At 26.5% G+C, this 22,645-nt stretch overlaps 1 protein-coding gene across 1 annotated transcript in view; it reads left to right on the forward strand.

The window, feature by feature from the left end:
- Positions 1–21,124, forward strand: part of LOC111628358 (gamma-aminobutyric acid type B receptor subunit 2-like) — a 96,805-nt gene extending 75,681 nt beyond the window's left edge. Inside the window, exons 4-20 of the mRNA XM_023372126.1 lie at positions 10,401–10,502; positions 10,570–10,635; positions 11,413–11,604; positions 11,683–11,916; positions 12,155–12,215; positions 14,497–14,580; positions 14,656–14,809; positions 14,889–15,021; positions 15,121–15,228; positions 16,052–16,174; positions 16,287–16,397; positions 16,480–16,704; positions 16,777–16,938; positions 19,279–19,411; positions 19,496–19,586; positions 19,674–20,050; positions 20,143–21,124. Coding sequence (XP_023227894.1) covers positions 10,401–10,502; positions 10,570–10,635; positions 11,413–11,604; positions 11,683–11,916; positions 12,155–12,215; positions 14,497–14,580; positions 14,656–14,809; positions 14,889–15,021; positions 15,121–15,228; positions 16,052–16,174; positions 16,287–16,397; positions 16,480–16,704; positions 16,777–16,938; positions 19,279–19,411; positions 19,496–19,586; positions 19,674–20,050; positions 20,143–20,411 — 2,625 coding nt within the window. The 3' untranslated portion in view covers positions 20,412–21,124. The remainder of the gene's footprint in view (positions 1–10,400; positions 10,503–10,569; positions 10,636–11,412; positions 11,605–11,682; positions 11,917–12,154; positions 12,216–14,496; positions 14,581–14,655; positions 14,810–14,888; positions 15,022–15,120; positions 15,229–16,051; positions 16,175–16,286; positions 16,398–16,479; positions 16,705–16,776; positions 16,939–19,278; positions 19,412–19,495; positions 19,587–19,673; positions 20,051–20,142) is intronic.
- Positions 21,125–22,645: the final 1,521 nt, after the last annotated feature.

Raw genomic sequence — 22,645 nt, forward strand, 5'->3', positions numbered from 1 at the left:
ATTATTTAATTTTATTATATTTAAATTAAAATTATTATACATAATTAGTATCGTTATAATTAAGTTAGAATATTTAATTGCAATTAAATTTTAAAGAAAATTGAATTAAATTATGATTAAGATCGCTATTATGATTTATTTATAATTTAAACATTTTTGAGTGCTTTAAATAAATTATTAAACATTAAAATATGATTGTAATTAATAATAGATTTGAGGAAGATTAATTTGCATTATAATTAATTATATTTAAAGTTAGAATTATTACATTTCTGTGAATTAAGATAATTATTTTTTTAAATTTAAAATTAGTTTCTTAATTACAATCAAGCTTCATTCTCAATATCATTTTTATTAACATTTCTATTTAATTTTAACTACTTTCATTGGCTAAATTTTAACTAAAATAAAATTAAAATATTTATCAATATTTTTCATTGGTGAGAAAAATGCAATTTTTGATGTTTTTTTGATTAATAAAATGCAAAATATTTATGAATTAATAACTCATTTTAGCCCAAATATGCAAGCTAAACATATTTTTCATAGGTTCTAGCCTATTTATAAGACTACTAAAAGGATTTTTTCACAGTTTATAAGGTGCAAAAACGAAGAAAAACGTAATTTTTTCTTATTAATAAATTTTTATTAAATATCATTTTCATATCAGTATAAGATTTTTGGATGCCATTTTACTTTAAAAATCATTAAAAATATAATATTTTTAGAAGATGAATTGAAGGTTTTTTCGATTTAGATGGCTTAAAATCAATAAAATATATTTTCAATAGAGGCAAATTTTTTAAATATAAATTAAAATTTTTTTTTGGATTTTAAATTACTAAAAATTTCAACGAAATTTATCTTAAAAATGCAAATTTTTAAAAAATAAATTATAAGCTCGTTTTAGGATTAATTAATAAAAATCAATAAAATTTATCGTTAAAAATGGACAGGTTTAGAATATTTTTCTATAATTTATCTCGATTTTAAATCTTTAAAAATTAGCAAAATTTATCCAAAAAATTAAATTTTTTACAGGATAAATTAGAGATGTCTTTGCGTATTTTTAAATCGCCAAAATCAATAAAAATTTCCTAAAAATGAAATAGTTTAGATGATAAATTACAGATTTTTTTTGGTGTTTAAATCTGAAAAAAATCAAAGAAATTTATCCAAATAAATAAATAAATTTCTTCACTTCATTTTTGTAAAACTCTCCATCATCATCTAAGAAGCACTTTGAATTTGTTGTATGTGTGTATTTTCTTATTCTTATTTTTACGTCATTCCCTGTCAAAATTCTGGCTTCTTTCCAATTTCAAATTAGAAATTTTCCATCCTCTTTCGATCATTACAAATTTTTTAAACAATAAAATAAACTAGAATAGTCTTATATAAATTAAATTTTCAACATTTATTTATTTATTTATTTTTAATTCGATGAATGCATAATATCTAAACGAACGTCCATTTTGCTTTTATTGGATTAACTTTAATGTTATTTAGGATAATAAAAGAAAGAAAAATTAAATACTTTTATAGAAATAATTCGTAAAAAACAAAAATTAAAAGCTTTTTACGTTCTTCAAAATGTATATTTATTTATTTTCTTGTTACTTTTATTGAGATTTTATGAAGAGAATTTAAATTCCTTCCATAAATGGCATACGAAACATAATAAAAAATCCATAANTCTTTAAATATATATATATATATATAAATTTATGAAGGAATTTTAAATAAATCTGCGTTGAAAGTTGCAGAAGAAAACAATAAATTAAAGATATAAAAATATTTTAAATTATTAATTAGTGAACAAGTTAATTTTCTATAATTTAGAATGCTCAAGACTTGTATAACGTTATTATTTACTATTTTTTAATAATAAAGTAACGCATGAAATTTATAGGGTGACTAAAAAGTCAGTTAACTGTGTTTTCTTTTAGCTCCAGATGCTCTATATAGTATAAATCTGAGTTTAGAATATTGTGCCAATTCGGTTTTCACAGTGGTTAACTGACTTTTGAATCTCCCTGTATCGTATATCGTAACTATATCGTAACTAAATATATATTTAAAACACTATAATTATAAATTTAATTAAAACGCATTTCGAAAAATTCGTTAATTTCTTAAAATAAGGGTGAATTTGTTGTATGAAGTTCATAAATAATCAGCTATGTTTACTAAAGTGTTTAATTATTCAAAGGCATCTTTCATATTTAATTATAGAGCATGATTATTATAAATGCTGTTTTATTGTTAATGTAGCATTTGGTAATTTATTATTCAGTTATAGCAGCGATGAAAGTTGCAGATACTACCGTCTCGTATCTTTAATTAGACAGTCTGTATGATACATTTAGATTATCTTGGTATCAGTAGAGATTTATCAAAAATCAAAGACTCATGAAAGCCTTTGATGTCCTAAATACTGTATATTGTCTCTATATCCCTTTAAAAACTTTGGTTGAAAGCATAACACTACTGAACACTAGTCGTGGGTTCGCACCTGTATAACGAACAGATGTGTGAAAGTTATTCGGGTTTTCTTCATGTGTGTAACACCTAAATAGGGAATAGTTTTCATTATAAATAGGGGATCTATGAGGATACCTCCTTGGTAGATTCATCATGAGTCAATTCGATCCAATGTTTATAAAAATTTTCAGGCATTGATTGCAACAAGCATCTGGTTAGATGCGGTGTGATTATTCATTAGGCACTACGTATCTGACTAGATTTAAAAGTGTTTAACGGCATTTTTATAAACACCAAGGTTGACAAAGTTAAACCCTTTACAACTCACACGCTCTATTTAATAATTAAGAATATTTCTTACCTTCAGGAATTAAGTAATAATGATCAGGAATCAAGTAAAGATTTACAGTAAACTACTGATAATGTATCTTTATCATTATCATGTGTCTTTCAAATTCTAAGAGCAGAGGTAGAAGAGTGGGAGTTCTGTGTGGGTTCTATTTACTTAAAGAATATTTACAGGATACATAAACAATAATAAATTTGCAATTCTTAAATGTCGACATTAGAACAACCTACACTCTTATACTATATTAACATTCTAAATTAATTCATTTTTACAAGAAAAATAATTAGTGAAATCTTTGACTCATAAAACAGTTTATCCTAAGAATAATTAGGTAGGCGGATGACATTAAACACACTTTTATCAATAATTCCTCAAGTTTGATGGAGATTCTTAAGATCTTTATATATATATATATATTTCAAGTATAAAAAAATCTTTTATAAAATGCAAAAAAATGATAAATTTTAAATTGTATAACGAGATAAAACCATAAATTTCTTAATAACAAAGGTAGAAGCCAGAAAAGATTATTTTCATGGAGCTAAACAAAAAATGACGCATCATTACGAATTCTTTAAAAAGATGCCGACAAATTAAAATAATTTATACTCTATTTACTTTATAAAAAATATGTAATGAGTTTAAAAATCGAAACGTAGTCAAAACTTTTGAATTCAAAAGACGAATCGATCAAAATTTTCCGTTTTAGTAACTAATGTTGAAACGTCTTTATCATATGATATACGATACTTATAAAAGCATTAATAACTGTTACGATTATTCTTTCCACGCAATTTTATCCGAAAAAAAATCTAATTTTTAGAAAGATTTTTAGATATTAAACTCCATTTTTTCTCTAGTAATATTATTCCCATCTCATCGCAGTCCAATCTTCAGATGTATTTTTTTTCTTTTTAATTTTTTGGAATTTGTTTCGTGTTTTAACAAGTTTTATCTAATAAATTCCATTTTCTGTTCATTATTTAAGCATAACTCAACAAGATAAGGGCGTTTACTTGTATGAATTTTCGACATTTTCATTAAATTTTTAACATTAAAACTGTAACTCATTTAATCTTCGTGTTCTATACATCAATTTTTTATATTGGATTTTTTAATTTCTAAAAATTCTCATTAATAATTTCTTAAATACTTATGAGAAAGTATATTTATTCTTGTTCATCGTAACATCTGCATCGACCATTTTTGTAATTTTTTTATTCGACTTTTTTCACTTTTTCTAACAATCTTCACGAACCATGTAACATCTGCATTTGTGATTAAAAGTAGAAAAGATTTTTTTAAATAATTTTTTTTATTATTAAAAGAAAAAAATATATATTCTATTAAATCTAAGAATTTATTAAAAGATTTACAGTTATAATTTTCTTTAATAACATATTTTCTGTATTAAAAAAAATTATATGTTAGTCTCTTGTTGGAAACTCGTAATAAATGTTGTTACAAAATGATAATCTTTTCTTCTAAAAATACCAGAAAATTCTTTTTTCTTCTCTTAAATTAACAAAAGCGATTAAATGTTTAATAATGTAAAAAGAAATTTTTTTTTAATTTTAAATTTATGTAAATGAGGTTCGTGTTTTCTTTGCAGCATCAAGTAACTTGATAAATTCTTTTCTTAAGATTGTTCGTATAAAATTTATTTGTTTTTTTTTCTTGAGTAAATTGTTCTGAAATTTTTTAAAGTAATTGTTCGGAGTTTTTGATGTTTTGACCCCTAATTTGAAGATTTGGAAAACTGACTCCCCAAGATTTTTACGTTTTTGGATTTAGGGCCCCTGGAAACGTTGAGATAAGCAAAAAATTTTGTGTTTTTTCTGTTTCTATGGATGTTAGTGTGTGTGGGTGTTGGTGTATGTTGTATGTGTTGTGCGTGTGGGGGCACAAATTTGTGTATAAGAGGTTTTGATTCTAGTAAATTTTGGTGATTAAAGGTCGAGGGAGTGGGGAAATAATGAGGGTCGTGTGTATCTCCAATAGGGGCAAACTTAATAACGATTTTACTCGTTATTAGCATTTACAATTTTTAATAAAAACTCATCCTTTTCTTCAAAATTAAGCTTTTTTGCCATTTTATAATGTTTAAAAATATAAAAATTTTAAAATAAAATATGATAACAGTTAGCAGCGCCACGAAATGTTGCCGGAAAAGTTAAGCAGTTCGTTGCTGGATGTTTTAAAACAAGTTTTGCTTTTAAGAATTATTTAATTTTGATAAAACTCTTGTTAAATGATTCGAAATTGTTCCTATTTTTAAAAAAATTGAAAAGTGATTTTGTACGTTCGAATTTTTAAAAATTGATTTGTTTTTTTAGAAAATCTATTTTGAAATATTTTAAATAAGTTTTTCTTCTAAAAAATTGGATTAATTTTGGGAAAATCGTTGAAAAATTATCAAAAATTGTTTCAAAATGTTTATTCGACCCGACTGTGATAAAATTCTTTTATATAAGAAATGTTAAAATGTAAAAAAAAAGTATTTTTTGAATACATATCAAATAAATTACACTTTTGAACAGAGAAATCTATACAATTATTATCATTTTAAGTGAATAATTATATCAAAATATTGGTTATTTATTACATATATGATGATTTTTTATGCATTTATATTGGCTAGGAACATTGATTTTGGAATAAGATTGTGGGCAAAGTTCATTAAAAGATATTTTATTTTTAGAGTTATTAAGGTTTATTAAATTGTTAAGGACAGAGTCTCAAATTTTCACTAGACCAGGTTTAATTTTCATTAAAAGCAATAAAATATGCGTAATATACCGCAAGAATAATGCTCGAGTTTCCTTTAAGTCTTCTAATGTTCTGTATAGCACAGAATTCAAAAGGACTCAAACATTTTCGTGAACAGAATAGAAAATAATTATCAAAAGATCCAAAAATTCTTAAATATCTAAAGAAAATACATTCAATATAATTAACTCCAACAATTAAAATTCAAAGAAAAATTATTTTTTAAACCATCAAACATTGTAAACTCAACAAAAGTCAAATTTCAGGAAGAATTTTCTTCTTGTAAAAATATGAAAATTGAATTTTTTAAATATATTTTTTAAAAAATATTTATTTTTATTTTTAATTTTTAAAAACTCGACACTTCAATATTATATTACTTGTCACTCTGGTGACATAAATTTATATGTATTATATACATTTTTTCTATTAAAACTTCCTGGAATTTTTGTTTTTAGTATCTTCACGTATGATAGGAAAATTACAAAATCTGCTTTGATAGATGTCTAGTTTGTTATCTATTCTCTCATTTTTATTTTCCTTACAATCAATGGCATATAAGACCATAAAAAAAGAATTCAATACAACAGAAGAAAGAAGGGAAAAAAATATAGGAGAAAGCAGATCGAATGATAAGATAGATGAGTTAGCTGATGAAAGAAAAGAAAATCTCAACTTATCAATAGATATAACTGAGTGCTGATCTTAAATAACTTCCACATATCTTTATATTCTGATTGGTTTCTGTTATATTCCATGTTATGCTTTCATGTTTTTTTCATTGTCGGTGATAAGAAGTTGTTTAACCCGAATTCTTTTCTGTTTAATTTTATCGAAAAGAATTGACCAAAACAAAAAAAAAAATACATATGCCAAATCTTTTGGAAATCAGTTAGAAAAAATTCAGAAATAAAGTTGTTTTTTTTTAGAAAATGAAATTGAAAAGTTGGAAGACATTTTCGGGAAAATCATACGAATTCTTTCGGAAATCGCATGGTTTTCAAAAAAAAAAACAAAAAAAAAAAAGAAATTAATGGAAGATTTTGATTAAAGAAAGAAAAGTTTTTTGAAAATTATATTTTCGTGTAAATGTATTTTAACTGAGAAAAGAAGAATAAACTGTTTTGAGCCCACCAGTGGCTGAGTAGATGAAATCACTGAACACTGGTCGTGGGTTCGCACCTTGCTATGTGGAGTTTTCCGGGTTTTCTTCACGTTTGTAACACCTAAATAGGGGCCACTTTTCTATAGAAAATCCTTCCGGGAGGCATCCCCTCGGCAGATCGCCCAAGTATCAGGTTGTTGTAAATAAATAAACCAAACCAACGGGTTGGTCATGTGGAGTTTTCCGGATTCTCAACGTTTAGAACACTAGATTAGGACCATTTTTCCATCTATAGTTCTTCGACCTGCCAAGAAGGCATTCCTTTGAAAGATCGCCCATGTGTCGCGTTGCCGTATACAAACCAAACCAAACAAAACAAACCTTTTTTTGTAACGGTAAACGTATTGAAATTCTTCGTGATTATCTGAAAAATAAAGATGATTTTATCGTTTGGCTTTGATGAGATATATGGTAATCTGCACCACACGAAACACATGGGCGATCTGCCCAAGAAAAAGGACTTTTTATGATAAACTGTCTTCCATATAGGTATTAGATACATGAAGATAACCTGAAAAACTCCAGGCCAGCCCATTTGTCAGGTGCGAACCCAAGACTAGCGTTCATGGTTTATCTACACGGCCATTAATGGGCATAATTTTATAAACATTGATAAATACACGTCTAAGATTCTTTTACAAACGAAATTGGAAAATACGAAAATGTTATTTTTGAAAGTTAAATTGAATAAAAGGAAATTTTAGAAAATTAATTGTCTTTTTCTTAAAAATTGACGTGGGAGGAAAAAGAAATTTATGAAAAATTACGATTGAAGAAAGAGGAATTTCTTGAAAGGAATGATTTCTTACAAGTCTTATTTAACTCAGAGATTTTATTTGTGAGAATAAATCATAAAAAGAAATCATTTTTTGGAGTAAAATATCATTTTTTAGTATTATTTTATGAAAATCATTAAAAATTGTTTTAGAAATGAATTTTAAAAAATAAAGAAATATTTTTTCGCTTAAATAAGATTGAAAATAAAGTAAACAATTTTTGGAAATGAAATAAATTCTTCTGGAAACCGAATTGAAAAAGAAATGAAATTTACAAAATATTGTGATTAAGAAGATTTTTTAGAAAAACAATATTTTTTTTGAAAGTTTTCTCTAACTTAGCATTAATTTTTAAGTAAATAACTCAACAATAAAAAATAATTTTTTCGAATAAAAAGTAATGAAATTATTTGTTTATCCACAAAGTATAGATTCTATGAAATATAAATAAAATAGTTTTGTAAATACATTTAAAAAATCCAGCAAAGAGTTGCTTAACTTTCCCTGAAACATTTGATGGCACCATCTGATTTGATGGCAATACATTTTATTTTATAATTTTTACATTTCTAACTATTATAAATTGGCAAGAAGCTTAGGGGAGTGATGGGTTTTATAAAAAAATGTAAATTACAATAATGGGTAAAATATTCATTAAGTCTGACCCTATTGGAGATACGCACGAACCTCTTTATTTTCCCATCCCCTCGACCCTTAGTCAAAAAAATTGAATAGCATCAATACTCCTTATACACAAACTTTCCTGCAAAATGTCAGTTATTTTCGACAGAAGGCACGGGAGTTATTAAGCTTTAAAAATGGTGAACAAATTCGTGCCCCCCACACGCACAACACACAACATACGATACAGAAACATTGATATATACAGGAAAAAAAAACACTGATGTTTGGAAAATTAAATAAATCCTTTTGAAAATCGAATTTTACTGTAAAAGATAAAATTCACGAAAAATAATAATTAAAGAAGAAAAATTTTGCATGCTTTTAGACTCGAGTGCATTTTTTGAAAATTAAATTGAAAAAGTAGAAAATAATTTGGAAAATCAATTAAAATTTCTTCTTATTTTCTCGCAAATCGACTTAAAAATAAATGAGACTTATGGAAAATTATGATTAAAGAATGGAAAAATATTTTGATAAAAAATATTTTCTTGTAAGTCTTTAACTACGAAAGGAAAAAAAGGGGGGGTTTCTTGAAATGTAGTAAAAGTCCAAACTCTAAATTTCTCTTAAAAATATAAAATAATTCATGAGAAATAATCAATAATCTAAAATTTAATAAAATATTTTAGAAATTTATTTATAAATAAAAAAAAACAGCAAAATTAAGTGAAAGAAGAAGTTATATAACTTCTTTAGTTTATCAAAAAGTAATAAAAATATTTTTGTAAACTTTCAAAAAAACTCAACTGAATTTTTTTTTCCAACAACAAATTTAAAAGGAATAAGATTTATATAAGAAACTTTAAGTTAAAAAAAATTAAAATGAAAGAGAATTTCAAAGTTTACTAAATAAAGAATTTTCTTAAAACTTTTTGTAAGGATAAGTAAAAGAAAATTGAAATTTTTAGGATAAAAATACAAAAAGTAATTAAATTTGTTTTTAATTAACGAAAAAGTAAAATAATAATAATAATTAATAATAATAAACAGCGAGAAATTTGAAGAATTAATTAAGGGAACGTGAATTATTTTTAAATCAAAAGAAATTAAGCTGTTAAAATTAACTAAAAATATAAAAAAAAATAACTAATTAACTAAAAAATAAATAATGAATTTTTGGAAATAGAACTGAAAAAGTCGATAAAACTCTCAAATCTGACGAAAAATATAAAAGAAAAACGATAAAAAAATTAAGTTAAAAATAAAATATGGCAAAAATACAAAATAAAAAGGGAAAAACTCAATTAAAATCTAAGAATTTGCAAAAAAAAAAATTAACAAAACTTTTAAAAAAATCAATTAAAAATCAAGAAAAAAGAAAATTCCTCTTAGAAATTAACAATGAAACAATTTCTAGAAAATTATCTTGAAAAACATTCCATTAAAAAACAAAGAAAATTTGCATAAATTAATTAAACACAAGTGAAAATTGTTATAGAACAATTCTCAATTAAATAAAGAACAAATAAATAATTACTTTTTATTGTAAGAAATCAATTAAAACAATAAATAAATAGAGGAATAAAGGAAATTTATATTTTAAAAAAATCAATTTTGTTTATTGTTTATTCATAAAGTGTTTACTAGAATTTTATATAAATTATTGTTGTGTTTACAACAAACTTAAATTAAATAAAGACTTTAATTAATAATTGTTATGCACAATGAATATCCCTCTCTGACTTTCCTAAACAATATTTGACCAAAACAATTTGTTTTAATAATAAATAAATATAATTAATTTAATCAGAATTAATATAAATAATTTAAAATTGTAGAAAAAGTATCATAATTAATTTTTTTATTAATTAAAATGAAGTAATTTTAAAGATTTTTTAAAATAAACTTTAAAATTTTTAAACTAATTTTTAAAAAAATAATTTTTAGCAATAAAATTTTATAAATATGTTTATAAAAAATTATAATATTTAATTAAAAATTCTTAAAGTTTTAAAAGAATCTATAATTTTTTAAAATTTTTTATAATTTTTTTACAATAATTACACATTTTTCTTCAATTTTTCATATTTTATTGCAAATTTTTCTGTGATTTTCCACTAAGTTTTTTACAAAATATCTGCAATCTTATACAATACCACGTGTTTCTTAACAATTTTCTTTAAAATAATTACTTGAAATATTTAATCAATTATTACAATTTTTCCCTTTTCAGCCCCATAGTAAATTATTAACTGACTTGGATATGGCAAAAATCGATATTGCTGCATCTTTTGGATTTGCTGATGAATTAAGGAACGATTTACGCAGGCTCAAAGTAAGTCTATTTGTAATTTTAATGATAAAACTCAAACTTAATAATTGAATTTCATTTAATTTCCTAGGATAATGATGTTCGAATTATACTTGGAAATTTCAACGAAAGTTGGGCTCGAAAAATATTTTGTGAGGTATTTAATTATATTTTTGTACAAAAGATATGGAATTTTAACGAATTCTAACTGTAATTCTAATTTTATTATTAATTAATTAGTAGTTAAGGATTAATTAGTAATCTAGAGAATCGGGATTATGCTGATTAATTTAATTTAATTAATTCGTTTTCATTGTTACGTATTAATTGTCTGTACATATTTGCATTGTTATGTTCAAATATAGGTAAATGTTTTCACTGTTACGTTTAAATACACAGTGAATACTTTCATTGTTACGTTTAAATACACAGTGAATACTTTCATTGTTACGTTAAAATACACAGTGAATACTTTCATTGTTATGTTTAAATACACAGTGAATACTTTCATTGTTACGTTTAAATACAGAGTGAACACTTCCATTGTTATGTCAACTCATTGAATGAATAATTCTATTGTTACATTTTAGTATGGAATAAATGTCTCCATTGTTACCTATAACTAACTAAACGTGACAATTGAGAGATTTCCATTGTGACAATTGATTATTGAATGAGTACTTCCATTATTACATTCAAATACTACTACTATTGTTATCCATTAAATGAGTATTTTAATTGTTACGTTTAATTGTGCAGTAAATATTCCAATTGTTACGTTTAATCATTAAATGTTCATTTAATAATTAAACGTAACATTGAAAACAATCCCTCTATTGTTACGTTTACGCATAGAGTGTAAGTTACTTTACCTATTCATTGTTAATTGAATATTTTTATGGTAACGCGTAACAATTTCAAAATTATTGAACAGGCTTACAACCTGGGAATGTACGGGAGAAAGTACCAATGGATAATAGTGAGTATGTACCAAAAATGGTGGTGGAAAATACCAGATCAATCAGTAACGTGCAGCGTAGATCAACTAGAACACGTTCTAGAAGGTTACATAGGAACAGAAGTCTTACCTCTTAGTTTAACGAGCGACATAACGGTGTCTGGATTGGTAGGTTGACATTCAAAAATATCAGTAAGAGTATCTTTATGGTTAAAATTCAAGAAGAGAATCGATATTGTTTTGCAGACGGCATCTGAATACCAAGCTCAATACAGAAAATACAGCGGAGGAGAATACAGCCGTTTTCATGGTTATGCATACGATGGTATATGGGCCATTGCATTAGCTATTCAAGCAGTCATACGCAAACTTCGAACTGATGGTTCCTCCGAATCTCTTGAGAATTTTAAGTATAAAAATTCAAAGTGGGGCGATCTCTTTAGGGATGCGTTAAGTAATATATCTTTCCCAGGAGTAACGGTAAATTCTTTTTTAGTTTGTTCTGTTTCCTCCCATCTACCATCATCCCTTTCTTCATATTTTTTACCACTTCCTGTTGTTCCCTCCACTTTTCTTCTTATTGTTTACCAATTCCTGTTCTGTTTTTCCCCTTTCTTTTTTTCTCTATACTCACTTTTTCTTTTAAAATAATATATAAATCTGAATTATTCTTAAGAAAACTTAGTGTTTTTTTCTTTATTATTATTTGTTTATTTAGGGATCAGTTATGTTTGTGAAGAATGAAAGAAGAGGGATTATTCTCTTAAAACAATTTCAGAGTGAGTTGAAGATCAAATAAACATGTTTTATTTTTCTATAATAAAGTATATAAAAGTTTGCTGTAAATTTATTCGAGTGCATGTTCTCTTGTGTCAATAAAAACAGGGAAAATATAATAAAATATTTGTGTGTTTGCTTATCAGATCTATAAAAATATGGTTTGAGTGCTTGTTCCTAATTGAATAAAACACGCCCTACAAATATAATAATCATAAATCTGTTGCTTGTTTTTGATTGGATGATATTTGAACATCTAATTTGCATACGTGAATACTTAATTAGCATGTTTTATTATTATTATTATTCCATTATTTTATACATAAAATTAAGATATTTTAATATTTAATTTTTGATTGGATAATATTTTAAATTGTAATTAGCACATTTTAGTGTTTATTTCATTTTTTTTTGTTTTATATTAAGGTATTTTAACACCTCGTTTCTGATTGGATAACGTTTGAAATTCTAATTTGCATATTTGAATATTTAATCAGCATCTTTTAATGCTTTTTTTCCTATTATTTTATATTTAAAATAAGCATAATTCAATATCTAGTTTCTGATTGGATGAAATTCGAAAAATTAATTAGCATATTCTCGTGCTTATTTCATGCTTATAATTATCATAAGCATATTTTAAATTAAGTATTTATTTCAGTTAAATGAATCAATATAATCGCAGTTAACGTGTTCAATTATGTAAAACATTCATTAACATAGTTAATTTGGTTGCCTAATTTGCATAATATATGCAAACTAATTAACATATTTCTTAAATTTTTTGCGGGTTTTATCATAATTAATTTGTATATTCGAGTGCAATTTTTGAGTTTTTTTTAAAAATATAATTAATATATTTAATTATTAATTTACTTTTATTAGCATATAAATTTAAATTATTACATAGTTTCAAGGGGTCGAATGGGGTATCTAGATTTTATGGGCCTATATTTTCCATAGTGTCTAACTATCCAAAATCGGCTTTGATGGGTCAAAGAGGTAATAGGGGATAAAATCAGGGAAGGGTAAATTGTCCGGGTCTCATGGTTTTCTATATTTTACGTGGGGTTTTGGATAATAACTATTTAAAAAGTGGTTCAAATCGCTCCAACAACGTATATAAGGGACAGACAGACAGAATAACATTCTATTTCATATAGCCTACAGGATTATAGATTTAATTATTAATTTATATTCATCAGTATGTAATTTTTTGTTTGTTTCTTGTATTCTAATTAGGATATTTAATTGTGTTCTTGCAAATTTTATTAATTAAGAAATTAATTTATTTCTAATTGATTTTCCTCGTTTTTAAACTATTATTAAAACCAATTTTTACATCGAAATAATGATGATTTTGTTCCTCCCCTTTTCGTATTTGTTCCCGTTTATCCACTCATAAAATGTCCATTTAACATATTCTACTTATGCAAAACACCTAATTAGCATATTTAAATGAGTCGTTTCTTCGCCCTTCGGCTAATTAACATATTTCTGCACGTGTAAGAGATAAAGTTACGCTTCCCTTTTTTTGATTTTTATGCATTTTTATAAAATGGCAGTTGAAAATTTCGATAGTGGAATCTGATTCCTATGGGAGAATCGAGTAATGCAATACTTGCAGAAATTAGAAATCGAAAAGATTAAAGTCAATCCTAACTTTCGTAGGAGGAGGAGGAAGAGGAGGAGGAAAAAAATAAAGGATTAGTTGTGAAATAGTAAACTTTCCCATCACTCAAACTGAGAATTTAATCCTTTCATACTAGAGTTTGTCTTTCATTGATGATAGGTGTGCCACACTAAAACCTATTTTTCTTGGTGACATTTTTTTCACCCCGTCTCTCCTCTTCTTCTTACTTTCCTTTCCAAATAAATAAAATAAAATAAAATAAAATAAAACGAAAATGGATTTGTTCAGTCTGTCTGACTGTTTATCAACCCGAAAGAAGAAGATATTTCCTACCTAAAGCTTCAAAGATGAGGAAGAATAAGTGTCATCCATGAGTATTAAATTTTCTGGAATAAATCAATATGGAAGTCAGGGAGAAAAAATATTAAAAAAAAATAAGAGGGTTGTCCTTCTACTTCGATCGATTTCAAGGTAATTTCGGCTAAGTCGTGAAAATGATAGGAGGGGTCGTGATTAAGTAACACGTGTGTTAACGTGTCACCATTACAGGGTGTGTGTTTGTTAATGCCTATTTTTCTATATTATTCTAGAAAATAGTGTATTTATCTTTTAATACGGTGAAGGAAATGCCTGTTTTTGTCTGTTAACAGACGGGAGTGAAGTGAAAATTGGAGAATACAGCGCCATCGCCGATAGTTTAGACCTGAGTCGTGATAAACCCATTGTGTGGAGAGGTAGGTTCGAATTTTTCTGTAGTTTCTAAGCGTTAAAAAAATTAATTAAAATTAAATTTATGCGTTCAATTAAAGGAGGAACGGGCCCACCTAAAGATCAGACACAAATTCAATTAGCACGCACCAGAGTTAGTATCACCATTTATGCTATTTTAGTAACGTTCGCCATTTTGGGAATCATCCTGGCTTCAGTTTTCTTAGCTATAAATATTAAGTATAGAAATCAGAGGTCAGTTCAAGGCATGTTTTCTATGTTTCTTCCATGTTTATTACAATGAAAATACATAATACTTTTGTGTATTTTTCAGGTATATTAAGATGTCGAGTCCATATCTTAATAACATCATCGTTATCGGGTGCATGCTGACGTACACTAGTGTCATTCTCTTGGGATTAGATAGTGGACTGACTAGCGAAACCAATTTTCCTTATATTTGTGCAGTGAGTATATACGTTTAATTATATTTAAATCAATAAAAAACGTGTTTTAGATAATTGTAATTAAGTTGAGTGTACTTTTTTTACCTCGTGTTTTTTTAGGCAAGAGCCTGGGTTTTGATGTCTGGTTTTACATTAGCGTTTGGATCAATGTTTAGCAAAACTTGGAGAGTTCATGCCATCTTCACCAATATCAAGCTCAACAAGAAGGTGAACACTTTCATGCCAACCATTTTCTACATCGACAAAGTCATTAGGATGGGGTAAATTTGACTGCCTTTTATTGAAATACCATTTAGGATCTAGTAAATGGCCGAATGTAATATTGTGGCAGTGGACGATACATTCATTTGTTGGCATACGAACACTTAGTTTATTTTACTTACTTTTTTCTTAAATTTGGGTGGGTTAACCTCTATCTAACATTATAATTACCCCAATTTTTTTACGAGTTAAAATATAGCAGTATATAGTCTTTATCAAGGAGCGTAATTAAGATTTATAACAATATAGTTTGATTTTAATTACTCTACCGAAAATTGTGGATAAATTCTCCTCCTGTTTGAAAATTATTAGTTTACATGTGGATTATGTACAAAATTTATTAAATTTAATCAAATATTCATCATAAAAAAGGCTTCAATTTATAGAAATTAACTTAATTAACTTTTCTTGAACATATAAAGATGCATTTCAACAGCTTAATTTTTGGATAAAATTAATAAATTTATGACTAAACAATGAATTTTTCTTGATTCCATCGCTTAAAGAAAGAATTTATCGAGTGAATCTTATAAAAAAAATACAATAATTCTAATAAAAAAAAATGCAAATTTCGTATCAAACACGATCCTTATACACAATAGCTTAACATTATAATATAACTGTATTTAAGAATATATTTAATTATATTTAAAATTTAATCATTTCTCTTTTGTAGAGGCAGTAATTATTCACAATAATAATTTTGAGTTTTCGATTAGAATTAATTTATATATCGGCAATTGTGATTTACAGCCATTAACTTTCACAGGTTATCAAAGATTACAAGTTGTTCATGGTGGTTGGTGTTCTCGTGTTGATAGACGTTGCCATTCTCACAACGTGGCAAGCGGTTGATCCTTTTTATCGAATGACAAGAAAATCTCCTCCAATAGTAGGTTCCGTTATTATAAAAAAAAGGCTAAAAGGTTATTCTTGAATTGCCCCCTAATAACAGCTCGACGATGAATAACGTAATATTTGCAAATAATTTTGTTTCGTTGCAGACTTCTTCGGAAAACGAGGATCTTGTAATCATACCCGAAATGGAATTTTGTCAAAGTGAACGTATGACTATTTTTCTAGGATGTATCTATGCTTATAAGGGACTATTAATGGTGAGTATACATAAGAAAATTCCGTGTTAAATGGCCGTTGGGAGCGTCAAAAAATCCCCATTCTAAACAGCTTAAATTTTAGGCATTCGGATGCTTTTTGGCATGGGAAACACGCCACGTTAACATCCCAGCCCTTAACGATTCAAAATATGTAGGTATGAGTGTATATAATGTAGTCATCATGTGCGTCATAGGAGCCGCTGTGTCTTTCGTGTTGAGGGAGCAGCAAGATGCTGCTTTCATCATCATTTCTATATTCATCATTTTCTGTTCAACAACCACACTGTGCCTGGTTTTCGTGCCCAAAGTAAGATGAGTTGTTTACAAGTTAATGCGGTTCTAATCCTCATTTTTACTTGTTCTAATCTTCGTGTTTTAGTTATTAGAATTGTGGAGAAATCCATTAGCGGGTGAGAGAAGAGTCAGAACGACCTTAAAGCCTCTGAACAAATCCCATCGAAGTTCTGAAGATTCTACGTTTCACTGCAAAGTTAAACTTTTACAAGACGAAAATTGTCTTTATAAACAAAAATTAGAACAAGTGAGTTTTCATTTTATTTAATAAAATCATTTTCCGATTTTATTTTATTAAAATTAAATAATTTTTAATTAAAAAAAGCGATAAAATTAAGTAAAATCGGCTCTTGCAAACATAGGCGGTTCTCTGCTATCGTCATTAAAAAAAAAAAGAAAAAATACTCCGCCCCAAATTGTATGAGGCGTGGTTTTCAAAATCGAGCATCCAATAGATTGAAAGCGCGGTTTAAAACTAATAAAATTGAATAAATAAGCGTGAATCTGTCAATTAGAAACTCTCCAACTAATCGTCACGATAAAATCAAATTTATAGCCAATCAATTTTTACACTTTAATTTAATTTTATGTATATCATATTCTACAGAAGACCGCCTATATGAAGCAGGTTATTAATTAATTACTATTACTTTTAATTATTTTTTAAATCTCAATTGCTTAATATGTGTTAAAACATGAAGTTTATTTACAGTATGGTTGCTTTAAGTTGTAAAACACTTTTTAAAACGAAAAAAAAGAAGATAAATTAAAAAACTAAGAAGCTTTGATAAATTGATTCGTCTCTTAATTTGTCATTTTCCACTAAGAACAATCTATCTGACGTTAAAAAAAAAGGGGTGAAGGATAATGTAATTTAATTGTTATCTCGTATATATCGATCACGAAAGCAATCTAACATATCGGATTAACCATGATTTTGCAACAGGGAACACTTTAGTCACGCTCGATCAATTCTATTGTCAAGCTCATTAACATTTCACGTTTGTCAATTATGAACTTTTCTCAAAGAATCAGTTAGTCAAAAATAAATTATTAAAACATTTACAAATTTATCTCATGTCGTGCATTAAATATACTTAGAATCGTACATAAATAAACAAATATTACTGTTTTATCATCACTTTTATGATACGTGTAGTTTTATGGATGACGTGTGGATGGTAAATTTTTTAGATGTTTATTTTTAGAATTGGATGCATTTTATGGGTGTTTCCTTCTATCCGAACAACAGAAAACTTCCTTTTTTTTCTTTCTCTATTAATCTAAATGGGAATTGTGTTGCTTTTTTTTTGTAAATCTGCTTTGTCTGGGATAATTAGAAAAAAATTCTTGATTTTTCTTTTTCTTCTGTTTGTTTCTAGTTGCAGAATCAGATGTCGTACAGGGAACGTTTCTTTTTGTTGATTTTTATAGCTAAAGATAAATGCTTCATCTTCACTTTTGCAGAACAAAGCATCCTTCATTCTTGTCATGCACTCTTGGGATGTTCTCATTTTTCCGTTACCTCTGCCTTTTTCTCTTAAAAAAAAGAAAAAAAACAATTGTTCTTAAACTCTCTGTGAGAGTATATAAGAAAAATAAATATATAGAAATTTTTATTATTTATTTATTAAAATTGCTTAGATATTTTTTTTGGCTTATTTCAAAATAAAAATTAGTTAAAATTTGTACAGAGTTGAACTTTCACACGTGAGATTCTTAGATTTAAAATGTTAAAAATATTACAAGGTGGCCCAAAATTTAGTTTACCGATTTCCAGCGTAAGTTGCTCTTCTTCAAATATATATATATATATATATTTTCTGCTTGAAAAAATTACTCAAAATCCGATTCTTCTTCAGCAATAGACAAATTTACCAACGATTCGACAAATTAAAATTATAATTTTTATACTTTAAACATTAATTATTATAAATTATTTTAAATTTATTAAACATTTTTATATATTAAAATGCAAGTGTTCGAAAGCAATGAGCGGTTAAATGATTTTTGGGCCAGTCTGTATTTAATAATATCGGGTGACTTGCGAAACCATTTTCTTAAAAATAGAAATTAGTACCGAAACTCGCCATTGTGGGGCACGTTTGGCTCTGTAAGTAACATATTATTTCTGCAAAATACCTATACAGACATCTTAGCACTGAAGGGGACCATTTTAAAGGCGTAAAACCTGAAGACGATGAACATCGTGTTCAATAGCAGAAACTCTGTGACGCTTCTCAAATTCAGTATAATACTGTATTTCAAGGCTCCCAAATACGCAATACGTCCTCAATAAACCACGCTTTTTAAGTTTCACAGTACATAAAATTGTTTACTTGCGCTTTCAGCGTCAAACCTACGTGTTTTGTTGTTAATTTATTTGTACGAAAATATCTTCCGCATATCTTAGTGTCACCACATTATATTTTCTTGTAATTGCAGTGCTAAATATCTCTCTAGGCATCGTAGACAAAGATTCTTATTATAATATAGATTATTTATAATTAAACATAATATTAAAATTTTATTTAAAAACATTTTTAAATGAAGAAATTCAAATTTAAAAAAAAACTGGTATTATTAGCATAACACCGAACTTCAGGCTTTGTTGAAAAAACTCAAAGATTTCGAAGAACCTGTTATCATTAGTCATCGAGAACATTTTAAATCTTCTCCTCTCAAATGCTCATCACCAATTCAAGAAGATTCGACTTTAGGTAATAAGAAAATCAATTTTATATAATCTATGTGCATAATTTTCTTAATGATAAAAATTTTTATAAGTAATTCTTATGTTAAAGAAAACGAAAATGAGGACGATACCAGCCCATTGTACATAAAACAAAAAGATATCGAATATTCACGCAGTCCTCAAGCGCAAAAGAAACAAAGGTGAATTTTAAAACGGATTCCTCTTTATTTTTTGGATTATTTTTTTGGGTGTAATTTAACTAATTTTAGCACTTTAAATTTGGCTAGACGTACCACAGTATCTTTCAAATTACCAGACGAATCACCAGAAGATAAAAGACGTTATGAAATGCAAGAAGAATCTTCTATATCTCAATCTCCAACTGACTATACGGTCATCTCACCTCTAGAACAACTTCGTCCGTCAAATTTAAACGAAAATATAGGTGGTGCAGTAAACACACTAGTCGAATCGGAAACAAGTAACGAATCTAGCCCATCGCACAAATCTTTATCACCTCGTGAATTCGAATATCCACCAGAATCCGATGACACTTCTTACGCCAGAGCCATCAAGAATTCGCAGAAGAGAAGCATGGTTAATGGCTTATCTTCGTCTTGCGATGAAGACACTGATAGGTGCGATATAGGTACTCTGTCTGAAGGTATGTGAACCTTGATATCTAATGCGTGTTTTTTTGTAATTTTTATGCCCCATATACTTATATTCGTAACGAGCAATGCGTTTGTTTCTCAGTTGATAGTGATTCTTCTCATCAATATCGTATGGACCCCAGGCGTCGAGCCAAGAGTCTAGGCACTTTGCGACTGAATACTAGACCCAGATCGACGGGTGTTTCGGTGATTCAGAACAGACGAACTGAACCAATGGTGTTCCCACCTTTAATATCTTACTTCAGTCACATGGTAGATGAAAGACAGTCGACGCACAGGAGGAGGACATCAGAAACTGCCCTTTATTCTTCCTACCCATCTATCAAGTGTGACATAGTGGAATACCTATGAGGTTGACGTGAAGTTTGACATGTTTTCTTTTCTACTAGAAGAAGAAGATGCTGCAAAACTCATCGCTCCATGAATCCCAAAGGAGGTTAAAGATGTCATCAAATTGCCGCCTTCACTCCTGCTTAAGCGGGAACGTGTTAATAATAATTTAAAAAAATATATTATTATTATTATTATTATTATATTATTCCTATAAAAATTTAATTACGTTTTTATTATTTTTAATTGAGTTTTTAGAAATTTATTTTATTTTATTTTTAAGTAATATTTTAAAATATTTTCTGTAGTAAGAAAGATGAATGGAGTAATGAATTGTATTAATTTAAAATATTGTTTTAAACACGCATAGGTATTTTTAAGGCTTAAACAAGTGTATTATATAATTTTAAATGATTAAAATGTAGAAAAATATATCAAATGTAAGCAAGAAACCCCTCCCAATCAATTCGAAAATTTTGAAATTTTTGGTTGAATATTTAAAAAAAATTAATTAAAGAAATTTAAAGAGAGATAAACATTTATTTCCATAAAATATTTTAAATTTTGATTTATACAATTCAATTAATCATCACCTTAAAAAAAACCCGTCAAAAAATACAGGAAAAAATGACATATCTTACTGCATACTCATCAACTTTATCCTTCTTAAAATTAAGTTTGTATGTGAAAAATTCACCAAAACATTACATAAAAGTGAAAAAAACAAATAAAATTTTAATCGAGTTGTATAGTTTTTCCATTAAAAAAAATTATATTTTAAATTCTAAACTTTTGTGTATTCCTATTGATGCAATAAAAAAAAAAACGTTCTTTGTACACAATTAAAAAAATTATAAAGTCTCAACGACTTAAAAAAATATATTATAAATTTTTTATATTATTTTATTTTGAAACATTCGACTAATTTAAGAACTAGAAGTCAATATTAAAATGATAACATAAGCTCATTATTATTTTTTTTGATATATGAAGATTAAAATTAAATGGAGGGAGAAGGATTTTTTTTATAGCTTTAGGGAGGAAAATATATTTTAAAAAATCATTAGAAAAATTTAAAAAAATCCCTTTGAAGTTATTTAATTTACGTAATTTATTCTCTGTGTATTTTTGTAAAAAATTTATTAATTTGTTGTTTTTTTGTAAATTATATTTAAATATCTCTTTAATTAATTAATTAAATTTTTTTAAAAATTATATATAAATATATATTCTTCTTATCTGTAAATAAATAATATAAATTGGAGAACGATGGATAAAGTGTAGTTACGAGATAATAATAATAATTATTATAAATTGTTACATGTGTATGCATAATAATTTTTATTTTAATAAGATTTAGAATTGACTTAACGTGATGCTTATTTAAGCTTACTAAGAGTCGAATCTGTTAGAAAAATCATCAAAAAAGTATTACATTTTCCACAATTTTTTGTTGTAATTACTGCATTAACACTTTTAACAGAGTCAGGCTAGGAAAAGGATGCGGATCAGGTGATGCAGAAATCATCAAAAAGGAAAAAAACCACAGCAAAGTTCTCGAATTTTGTAAAAAAAAAAATACATGATTTTATTGTACGAATTTTAACACAAAAATGTTATTTATCTATCTATATATATATAATTTTGATGTGCTGTAAATGAACTTACATTCTTGCATATGTTCTACTACTTAAAAAGCAATAAAATGCAAGAAACGTATGGATTTTTATTGCGTGGATGCATCTATATATGTATATAGATAGATCTATATGAATGTCTAGTGAAGCCATTGGTTTGCCAGAATAAAAGAAAAACAATTGACAATCTCGACATGTTTTATAACCTTGTCAATCTGTCCTTCATGTTGATGGATGTGTTTATGACTTCAATCTATAACATTTCTCTTCAGTATGATGCTAAGAACTCTAAGAACTGATCAAAATGTTATTATACTTTAAATTTTTGCCAGAAGTATTGTGATAAAACGATAGAGAGAGAGAGAGAGAGGGGGGAATTCGTTGTTTTAATGCAGTAAAAAGAAAAGTATATACTGTATTTAAAAATGTAAAGAAAGATAAAGCTAATTTCTCATTGTTTTCCTTTAATTTAATATATTTTTACACATTTATCAACTATGACGAGAGAGAATATTGTTAAATTGTAATTAAAATTATCATTATAATTAATATTATTGTCATTGAGGAAGAGGAAGAAGAAGAAGAAGAAAAATTGTCAAAAAAATTAAATAAATAAAA

Source organism: Centruroides sculpturatus, unplaced genomic scaffold (genome assembly GCF_000671375.1).
Source record: "Centruroides sculpturatus isolate CEXI.00-Female unplaced genomic scaffold, Cexi_2.0 scaffold574, whole genome shotgun sequence".
In the NCBI taxonomy this organism is placed as follows: Eukaryota; Metazoa; Arthropoda; class Arachnida; order Scorpiones; family Buthidae; genus Centruroides; species Centruroides sculpturatus.